The 11,405-nt window shown below is 36.2% G+C and overlaps 1 protein-coding gene across 1 annotated transcript; it reads left to right on the forward strand.

Moving 5' to 3' along the window:
• Window positions 1–5,489: 5,489 nt before the first annotated feature.
• On the forward strand, window positions 5,490–11,085 carry LOC122038842 (chloride channel protein CLC-f-like). Its single transcript, XM_042598794.1, has 8 exons — window positions 5,490–5,920; window positions 6,220–6,414; window positions 7,581–8,035; window positions 8,113–8,217; window positions 8,874–9,086; window positions 9,196–9,417; window positions 9,660–9,892; window positions 10,618–11,085. Exons 1-8 carry the CDS (start codon window positions 5,650–5,652, stop codon window positions 10,691–10,693), a joined length of 1,770 nt encoding a protein of 589 aa, XP_042454728.1. The 5' UTR covers window positions 5,490–5,649; the 3' UTR covers window positions 10,694–11,085.
• Window positions 11,086–11,405: the final 320 nt, after the last annotated feature.

The raw sequence follows: 11,405 nt of genomic DNA on the forward strand, positions 1-11,405 counted from the left end.
TCCAAAATGCATCTGGCAAACACCTAATTGAAGTATATCTGACATCTAAAGTATGCAAGTGGATAAAGTTTTCAATGGATGAAGGCAACTCCTTTATCTTTGGCCGGCTCAGATTGAGATACCTCAACAGAATCAAATTAATGAAATAATTCAATCAATTAAAATTTATTATATTTAGCCCACAATACCGACTTGAATCAAATAGTGAAAATCATATTTATAAGTCTATTATATTATTATAATTATAATGATTATGATTGTACTTTTTATTATTATTTTGGATAATTTGTATAAATAAATCTATTGGCTTTAGTAATAATATTATCAAAAAACTTTATATTATTTCTTTCCTCTACTTATTGATTTCAACATGGTATCAAAGCCATCTTCTCTTCTTCTTAATTTTCTTTTTCCAAATTTTTGTTACAGCAGCTACAGGAATTTCTACATCGAGGTTTGATATCATCGTCTACAGTGCGGCAACCTCGGCAACTTCAGCAATAACAACTTTTCTTCTCCTTTCATCAGCAACTCTTTTTTATCAACAGTAGCAACTTCGACAACATTAATCGTAGCAAGGTAAAGTTATTATTTCAAGTGCTTCTATTCACTATCAATAGCTGCTTTCTTATCACCGTCGAAAAGTTACTCTGCCGACCACAACAAGTGGCCGTCACCGTCCACCAAGCTTTTGATTTGTCGCTTCCGTTGGACAACAAGGTTTCAGTGCCAAGTGTTATTTCCAACAATCAAAAATTCTTCCAGCAAGGTCTATTACTATCAAGGGACGAGTTATTTATTTTCAATGTCTGATACTCAACGTCATGAAGGTGGCCAAAAGCAAAGGTTAGATCGATGTCAAATTTGTTATATCGTTGGTCATACGATATTCATTGCTCTAGAAGATTTGATTGGTCTTATAGTCGGAGAAGATGCTAAATTTGTCTCGAGTTGGACATATTGGTATTGACTCAAATTTTGCTGGTGGTCCTGCAACATTGGGACAAACAACTATTTCACAAGGAGAGCATGCATCTTCAAATCGACCACCACTTTCTTGGCATTCTATAACCCAGTCATCTCATACTGGAGCAGTCTCACATTTTATCTCTCCTAATATAGTTTCATCGACTCTTGAGAATTCAGGATGGCATTCGGATTCTGGAGCAACTCATCATGTTACACCGAAATATAATATTCTCACACAAGCTTCGCCTTATGATGGACCCGACATGGTACAAATAGGTAATGGCTCGGGTTTGCAAATTACATACATTGAAAACACATCTTTACACTCATATGGTCATACTTTTCGCATGCACAACACTCTTCATGTTCCTTCTATTACTAAAAATTTACTTTCTGTCCGTCAGTTTGCTCTTGATAATAATGTGTTCTTTGAATTTTATCCTCATCATTGTCTTATGAAGGATCCCACAACAGGAAATATTCTACTTCAAGAAAATATTAACGATAGTATTTATCATCTTCATCTCACCTATACTAATGCGTTTGTTGGAGAACGCACTGATAAATTCTCTTGGCACACACGTCTTGATCATCCATCTCTACGTATTGTTTAGAATATCATTAACCAGTATGGTTTACCAATTTCTTTAGCATCCTCTTCTCATTTATACGAAGCTTGCATGAAAGCAAAGTCTCATAAATTACCTTTTGTGCCTTCTTCTCGTACTTCTAGTTTTCCTTTAAAATTATTCACTCTTATGTGTGGAGTCCTGCTCCTATTCTATCTAATCAAGGTTTTCTTTATTATGTTAATTTTATTGACAATTTTAACGAGTTTACTTAGATTTTTCCTATGAAAAGAAAGTCTGATCTCTTTGATATTTTTTGTCGCTTTCAAAAACAAGTTGAGCGCTATTTTGATCGTAAAATCCTCTCCCTTCATTCTGATTGGGGTGGAGAGTATCAAGCACTTCACCGTCATCTTACTTCCTTTAACATCATCTATCGAGTCTCTTGTTCCCACACTCCTGAGCAAAACGGATCCGCCGAGAGAAAACATCGTCATGTGGTTGAAACTGCCTTAGCTCTTCTTAATCATGCCTCAGTTCCACTTAAATTTTGGGATGATGTCGTCCAAACCGCAGTCTACCTTATCAATCGTTTATCCACTCCACTACTTCAAAATAAGTGTCCCTTGGAAAGACTTTATAATTGTCTTCTAGATTACTCCTTCTTTCGTATCTTTGGTTGCGCATGTTATCCTTGACTACGACTTTACTCTAAGCACAAGTTAAACTCTCGCTCTTTACAATATGTTTTCCTTGCTGATAGTAATTTGCATCATAGGTACCGTTGCCTCCATATTTCAACTGGTCGGATATATATTTCTCGACATGTTACTTTTGATGAATCTCTATTTCCGTTTGCAGTTGCTACCTCAGATTCTCCTTCAGATAATCATGACAACTATCTAATATCACCAAACAATATACTAGAAGCCCCACATATTGATTCATCAGGACATATTGAAAGTACAAAGGGGGATAGTATCTTAGGTCCTTCTCCATCTCCACAAGTTGATGTAGACTTGGTGGCTAGTGGTGATCCACTCTCTAGTTCTGATTCTCATCCGTCTGACCACTCATCTCCGAGTAACTTTGATGATGATATTCCTCGATGGATGCTTCCTCTAAGCGATATTTATGCACGATGTCAACCTGTTTCTACTTATTATCCTCTTCCACGTGCTCCTATTACTTCTTCAAATTTTGTTGAACCTTCTAGTTTTATACAGACAGTCAAAGATCCAAATTGACGTGCTGCGATGCCTATAGAGTTTGATGCTCTTCTTCGTAATGTAACCTAGAGCTTAGTCCCTCGTACCCTATCTATGAATATTCTGGGCTCTAAATGGGTTTACCGAATTAAGTATCATACAGATAGTTCTATTGAACGTTACAAAGCTCACCTTGTTGCTAAAGGCTTTAATCAACAGTCAAGTATTGACTTCAATGATACTTTTAGTCTAGTCGTCAAAATTACAACTATGAGATTGCTACTATCTATAGTTGTAAGCTCCAATTGGCCAATACACTAATTAGATGTTTCCAATGCTTTCCTTCATGGACACTTTGAAGAAACTGTTTATATGGAGCAACCTCCTGGATTCATCCACCCGCAACTTTTAACACATATGTGTCAACTTTAGAAGTTTATATATGGTCTTCGACAAGCACCTCGTGCATGGTTTCATCATCTATCTACTTGGCTTCATACTCAGGGGTTTTCTAGCTCAAAAACAGACTCTTCTCTATTCTACAAATGTAATGAGGAATTTTCAATATTTATTCTGATTTATGTGGATGATATATTAATAACTGGTAGTGATCAAAACGATATTACTACTTTACTACATCTTCTCCGTCAAGAGTTTCCTATTCGGGATCTTGGCAATGCTCGTTTTTTCCTTGACATAGAGTTTTTTCTCACATTATGAAGGATGTCTTCTCTCTCAGAGCAAATACATTACTGGGCCCCTACAACGAGCTAAAATGGATGGTGCACGTCCTATCTCCACACCAATCATTGAGGGTGGTTTCATTGCACCTTCATTCTCCTCTTCGATGTCTAACCCCCAGATCTACCGTAGTATTGTTGGCGCCCTACAATATGTCACAATTACACGACTTGATATTGCTTTCGCTGTGAATCGTGCCTGTCAATTTATGTATGCTCCTACTGAATATCATTGTGAATGTGTTAAGAGAATTCTTCGATATCTCAAATGCACTATTCTACATGGTCTTCTTTTATATCGTCAGTCTTCATGAGAGTTGGTTGCCTATAGTGATGCAGATTGGGCTGGATCTCCCGAAGATAGACGTTCTACTAGTGGATATGCTATATTTCTTGGGTGAAATCTTGTTTCCTGGCTTTCAAAGAAGCAACCTACAGTCTCTCGCTCGAGTGCTAAAGCAGAATATAAAGCTATTGCTAATGCAACGTCAAAAATTATTTGGCTACAATCTCTTTTTTCAGAATTATATTTTTTCCCAACTACTACGCTTAAAATATGGTGTGATAATATTAGAGCAACTTATCTTGCGGCAAATCTTGTTTTTCATGCTCGTACCAAGCATGTAAAGATTGATTTTCATTTTGTTCACGAGCGTATGGCGACTCGACGACTTTCAGTTTCTTATATCTCTACGGAAGATTATATTGTTGATATATTTACTAAGCCATTATTTAGATAACGTTTCACCAAGTTAGCACTCAAACTCAACGTTCAGACACTCCTATTGAGTTTATCGGGGGATAATGACAATAATGAAAATAAACTCTAATTGATTTCAATAGATTTATTATATTTAGCACATAATCAAGATCGACATGAATCAAATAGTGAAAATCATATTTCCAAGTTTATTATATTACTATGTTTATAATGATTATGATTATATGCCTTATTTAATCTTTTCATTATTGTTTTGGATAATTTTTATAAATAAACCTATTGACTTTAGTAATAAGATTATCAAAAAATTTTATATTATTTCTTTCCTCTACCTATTGATTTCAACACAAATCCCCTATCTCCCCTGGTAAGCATTCGATGGGCAGAGTTTGCATGTTCAAGACTACGAGGAACTTAGCTCCAAGGATGATAAATATCATTGTTCCAATGAAATCTTCCTTTGGATAAATTACAAGTGTTGGGATTCAATTAAAGTTCCGCGTTGAAAAAATTTGGTAAAATCATGAGTTTAAAAGGATATAGGATATTTTCATTGACATGAGACTTTTTGGGAAGAGTCCAAGAGCAAAACTATAAGGGCCTAAGACGCTGCAAAGCTTTTTGATTGTCGCTCATCTATGTTGTTCATTGTGACAAAAGGCGAATACGCTCGCCCCCAGCCGTGTTTTATGACATTTTTTTGGTTATATGACGCGTCTGAAAACATTATTTTGTAAAATGTTAATCAAAGATCAAAATAATTGGAAGAATTAATGGAAACTACCATGCTATAACTGATTGACTGTTGCTCGATAGGCCTACCTCTACAAGTGAACTTTGATACCAATCCTTGTTTAACATGAAACTTATTATTGCTATCTAATTGGGTTGCAAAAGTACAAAAATATGAAATTTATCTAGGAAACAATATCTCTAAGGAAATCATTAATCCAGAAGGAAGCATTCTTGTGGTTGATAATTCATCACTAATTCTCGAAGCATGCAGTATTCTGCATTCCTCTTAGACTGCATGCACACTCAGAGCTAAATCAGTAATTAATGTTTTTTTTGTCCAGAGATATCTTAAAATTTGTCTTGGAAAGAGAAACCTTGATGTTAATATTGGTTAGGGTTCTTAGCTCCCCCTGAAGGTCATAATCAAGTTTCCAAACTATTTGAGATCATCTACATTAGTTTTGTCCCTGCATTGAGCTCCTCATAAGGTTATACCACTAGTAATTAGATTGTGCTAAATACTTTTAATAAAATTCTAATATCTGAAGTTGCTGAAGTAATGCTTCTTTGAATAGGTACATGTGATACATGAATGGGCATGGGCAGGTACCCCAAATGAGGGTGCTGCTTGGCTTCGCCTACAAAGGTTGGCTGATACCTGGCATAGGATACTGCTGATTCCAGTAACAGGAGGGGTTGTCGTTGGAATGATGCATGGTCTTCTTGAAATCTTTGACCAGATAAACCAGTCAAGATCATCACAAAGACAAGGTCTTGACTTGCTGGTAGCTATATTTCCAACAATAAAGGCCATCCAGGCTGCTGTTACTCTGGGTACTGGTTGTTCTTTAGGACCTGAGGGACCCAGTGTAGATATTGGTAAGTCATGTGCAAATGGGTGTTCAGAAATGATGGAGAACAATAGAGAAAGGAGGATTGCGCTTGTTGCAGCTGGTGCTGCTGCTGGAATTGCTTCAGGTGCAGATTATAAATTTTGGAGTTATTTTATGTGGTGTGTCTAATCATTCTCGTCATTGTTGAAGATCCAATCTTTGTTATAAAACTGGAAAAAATGACAAAGCAGACACTTTTAAGTTGGAGAGTAAAAATAGAAAGAAGACTGCATCAAGATTAACTATTTGCTTGGATCATTCTATCTTCAACTTATTGTCCCTAGTTCCTATATGGCTACATATCTGCATTCTGCTTTCCTTCTGAATCATTTGTTATATTGCTGAAAATATGGAAATACACTTGACATTTTTGTGTATATTCAGGTTTCAATGCTGCTGTTGCTGGATGCTTTTTCGCCATTGAAACTGTACTGAGGCCACTTCGAGCAGAAAACTCACCTCCATTTACCACTGCTATGATCATATTGGCATCAGTTATTTCATCTACAGTGTCAAATGTTTTGCTTGGAGAGAAGCCAGCTTTTATTGTGCCGGCATATGAACTGAAATCTGCTGCTGGTATTTTATCTTATTCAAGGCCAGTTTGATGTTGCTAGGTAGTTATCAAAAATTTTGTTGTTGTTATGGAGACGTCGGTTATTCTTGTGGAAGGTCAAAAGTTTGCATTTGTGACATAGCTATTAATTGGTAACCAGAGTGTCAGTAGGAAGGTCTGGTCACTTTGATGTTATGACCATATTAATTTGATCTAATATCTGGGTAATCTAGTTTCATTCTAATTGCATTTGGTTAATGAAAATGAAAAATTAAGAATATTGGCACGTTGGAGTATATTATGTCCTTCTGTTTGATCCATTGCTCTTTCTCTCATGTATTTGGCCACTCGAAACTTTTAGCAAGAGCAATGCATCCTCTTACAAATAGAATGACATAGCTTGACAAATGGATCCACATCTACTCTTTCACCACAATGCCCTCATTAGTCAAGTCTATTCTCTTCACAATTTCTTTATGTTTGATGTAGTATCTTAGTAGTTCTACATGTGATCTGTTTGGCGTTTTAGTTGGAATTCTGAATGTTAATGAGGGCAGAATTCAGGTTTTATAAAAAAGCACAAACAACATAATTCTACCAGCCTCTAGCCCACGAGACAAAAACAGGTTTTGTTAGAAAAAATCAAGTGGTTTCAAAGTTATAGACCTTTTCTTCTTGTTTCTGCTAATATTTTTTTGTAAAGACAACAAATTAACGAACTGTAGTTTTGGAGTACTATATTCCAGGTGTCCATTAGATATTACATAACTGCAATATAGTATAACAAATCCTTAGGACAGGCATGCTCCTCAATTACTTCTCAGTATGTTCGGGAGAATTTCAAAAAGTATGTTTATGATATTGTTCTCTTTTTTTTTTAAAAAAGAAGAATTAATTTTGTTATTATCCTTTATCTTTAGTGTTATTGCAATCTAGGTTTGTTTTGTTTCTCCTCTTGATGCTGCTTGTGCTAAAAATTATTGCATATATTTGAGCTTGAAGTTTTAGTATGGGTTCATATTACTTTCCCTGTAAGACTTGTTGAATGGTACTTGGATATCAATTGAGTCTTTTGAGGAAGAATGCATTTTGATAGTTTTGATTAAATTGATTGCTTAGAGACAAAGTTCATAAGGTTTTGTAACCCTATTTCAGTGCTAAAATTTTACCTTTTTTTTTTCCTGTGCAGAACTACCACTATATCTCATCCTAGGCATGCTTTGTGGGGCAGTGAGTGTGGCTTTCTCTCGCTTGGTAGTTTGGTTCACAAAGACTTTTGAGTTTATAAAGGACCAGTTTGCTCTTCCAGCTGTTATGTTGCCTGCTTTAGGTGGTTTAGGAGCAGGCATAATAGCTCTCAAATATCCTGGAATTCTATACTGGGGTTTTACAAATGTTGAAGAAATCTTGCATACAGGACAGAGTGCTTCGGCACCAGGAATATGGCTTTTAACTCAACTAGTTGCAGCAAAAGTAGTAGCTACTGCTCTTTGCAAGGGTTCTGGACTTGTAGGTGGTCTTTATGCTCCAAGCTTGATGATCGGTGCTGCCCTTGGTGCTGTTTTTGGAGGCTCAGCTGCAGAACTCATAAATTCAGCAATTCCAGGAAATGGTGCTGTTGCACAGCCTCAGGCTTATGCACTAGTAGGTGCTGTCATGTTCTTTAAAATTGCATGGAAATTCATATTTCCTACAAACAATTTAAAATTGATATCATACAGGTTGGAATGGCTGCTACACTGGCTTCAGTTTGTTCGGTTCCACTGACATCGGTACTCTTGCTCTTTGAGCTGACAAAGGACTACAGAATATTGCTCCCTCTCATGGTAAATTCACAGAATTTATTTTAACCCAGATGCTAGTAAATGAGATATTGTTTTTTTAATCAAGTTTTTTTTATAGCTTGTATTATTTTCTGTATTCTAGTTTTTGTTGTTTCTTCTCATGTTCCTCTCATATTTCTTTTCCATGTTTTTTTTCAATCTCAAATAGTTTTTTTACATGTGTAGGTGTATTGTCACTAATTTATTATATCATGTGTCCATTGTTTTCATCAAATTTAGTTTCTTATGGTTAATAAACGTTATCATACTACCCAACATGTTTCTCTTTCTGCAGAGGGTCAGAGGTTAATTAGTTGTTGCAGCTTTTTGAGCAAGTTGGCAATTATAGTCCACACATAATTGCTGTTGCTTCTTCTAAATTTTTAGGTTCATAATTACAATATCTATTGAAGAGGAGCCTTGGCGTAACGGTAAAGTTGCTGTTATGTGACCTTGAGGTCACGGGTTCGAGCCGTGGAAATAACCTCTTGCAAAATGCAAGATAAAGCTATGTACAATAGATCTAATGTGGTCCAACCCTACACTAGCGGGAGTTTCTGTACCGGACTGCCCTTTTATAATTACAATATCCATTGCTCCATCAAGTATAACTTTGATACACTTAGTTCTTAGCATTAAGTATATGTAATTCTAAATAGGGTGCAGTTGGTTTAGCTATATGGGTTCCTTCTGTAGCAAACCAGTCAAAGGACAATGAAGATGCAAAGTCTCCTAGACGTGGATATTCTTCTTTATCTACTCAAGACATCTTGAGGCAACTTGATGGTGATGATCTTGAACTTTCTCAATTGGAAGCTGACATTCATCACTTTGGAACCATCAACGATGAGGTGCTTCTGGATGATCTTAAGGTATGAATTTAGTGGCAGGGGCTAATGTGATGAGGGAACCATCTTACTAAAACAACTAGTGTTTCTTAATTTGTTGGACTTCACATAGACATTTTTTTACCACCTCCAGGTTTCTTTAGCCATGTCAAAGACCTATGTTAAAGTTCATCCAACCACTATACTAAAGAATGCCATTGAACTTATGCATGATAATCAACAAACTTGTGTTCTTATCATCGACCATGAAGACTTTCTTGAAGGTATTCTTACACTTGGTGACATTCAGAGGAAAGGATTTGAAACAAGTGGAGAACTTCCTAGTACTCCCAGAGGAGAGACACAAATCTCAGATGTAAGCACTCTAGGATTTATGATGTTATCTTTGAGCAATTTATGTAAGCATAATCTCGGTAATCATCAAGTTGACCTGGCATTGCCTAAGTACTTGTCATGCTCTAGTTAACTTATTGATTCCCAACTTGGTTTATTTCATGGGCAAAAGATAATCTCCATTTTTATAATAAGAGCTAACAACATTTTAGAAAAATATCCTCTCTTTTTTCATTGAATGATAAATTGTGAATCATTTTGCAGGCGAACGTTTACACAGTTTCATCCTGCCTTAGTAGAGGGATTCAGCATCGGGATAGAGAAACTGGGTTGATAACCTGCTTTCCTGACACAGATTTGACAACTGCAAAGCAGCTTATGGAGGCTAAGGGAATTAAGCAGTTGCCAGTTGTCAAGCGTGGTGGGCTACGCAGCAATAATGGGAAGCGCAAGATTGTTGGCCTTCTTTATTACGATTCAATTGGACATTGTCTTAGGTTAGTTGTTACTATCCCTTGTATTTTATCAGATTTTTTTTTTCCCTTTCTAGTCATGGTTGATTGATCAAGAACTGCAGCCTTGCCCTTGTATGCTAATCAACTATCACATGAAATAATGGAATTATTATGTCTAAAAATGTGGGTCGAAAAAGAAGGTAAACCAGTAAAGCAATTTAAGATTAATGTGGCACGCACATGAAGCATGCCACTTTAATCTTAAGTTCTATGTTGACATTCATTGAGATAGACTACATTTGCACATTCAAGTGCATTAACTAGTTCTTAAAGCAATCATTTTCATTTTAAAACTGACAATCTGCTGTCCTACCTGTATGTTTACTAGATGAGAGAAATTTTCCTGAAGAGAGTAGTTATAGTATATATGGAATTGTTTTAGTATGCTTTCTCAGATACTCGTACACATCTTTATATGCTTAATCATATTCCTCAGACAACATAATTGTTTTTTCCAAGATGGCGAAGAAGTCCGTGGGCTTTTTCTCTCTCTGAAAGCCCTCATCTCCATTGTTTCAAGTCAATACTTGGCCCATAAATCCTTCGGATATGTTCATTACTCAGATGCTAAATTATTCCTGATTGTCTCACTCAATTCCCTTCTTATATTTTTAAATATATTATGTTAATCAGCATTGACTTACTAGATCGTTCTCATGCATCTTATATATGCATTATGATTATCAATCATTTTTCTGCGTTTTCAGAGAGGAGATAGCTCGCTGGAAGGCTATCTACCAGCAAAGAAAACACGCGCAAGAGAGCATCACTAATGGCCATTGACAATAAACTGAATGTAGGTTGATATGTTTCAGTATTGCCTCGACTTCACGTGGATCCAGTAGTCAAACCGATACCTGCTCATCAGCATGGCACCCTTTGCTACTCAATTGTATTTTTCTGGACATGAGGCCTCCCTGTGTAGGATGAACTTATGTTTGGACGCTGTGTTGATGGTAGTAAGAAGCATAGTGCAACTACGGGCAGTCTTGTGTTATGTCGATTTTAGGACGAATTCCAGAATTTATCTTGTAAGTTGCACACAAGAACAATTTTATGAATTGTCTAGGCTAGAGAGTCCCTGTATAGGCGAATGCCAATTGTCTCTGCTTGCCATTTTGTAACATTATCTTTTACAGCTTAAGGTGTCCTATAACAAGTTCCAGATGGATTAATTATCTGTAACTAGTTTTTCCTCGAATGGTGTACGATATCCAACTTGGCTGCTACAATATCCATTTTTCTCTCTTCTTGTTCTTCCTTATTTGTTTTTTCTTTTTTGATTTATTTCGTGATTTGAGCCCCTTTTCTTTCTTATTTCCATTTCAGATGTTGGTTATTTGGTTAGATATTAATGGGTTCCATCAGAGATGATAATGGGATAGGATGGAGTAGGTTTTGTTAGAGATTTATGTAAGGAGAAGAGATGGAAGAGACATGGGAATTCTATTGTGAATAAAATTTTAATCTCATTTTGAAAACTCCAAAGTAAATA

The sequence above is a fragment of the Zingiber officinale genome, chromosome 1A (assembly GCF_018446385.1).
Source record: "Zingiber officinale cultivar Zhangliang chromosome 1A, Zo_v1.1, whole genome shotgun sequence".
In the NCBI taxonomy this organism is placed as follows: Eukaryota; Viridiplantae; Streptophyta; class Magnoliopsida; order Zingiberales; family Zingiberaceae; genus Zingiber; species Zingiber officinale.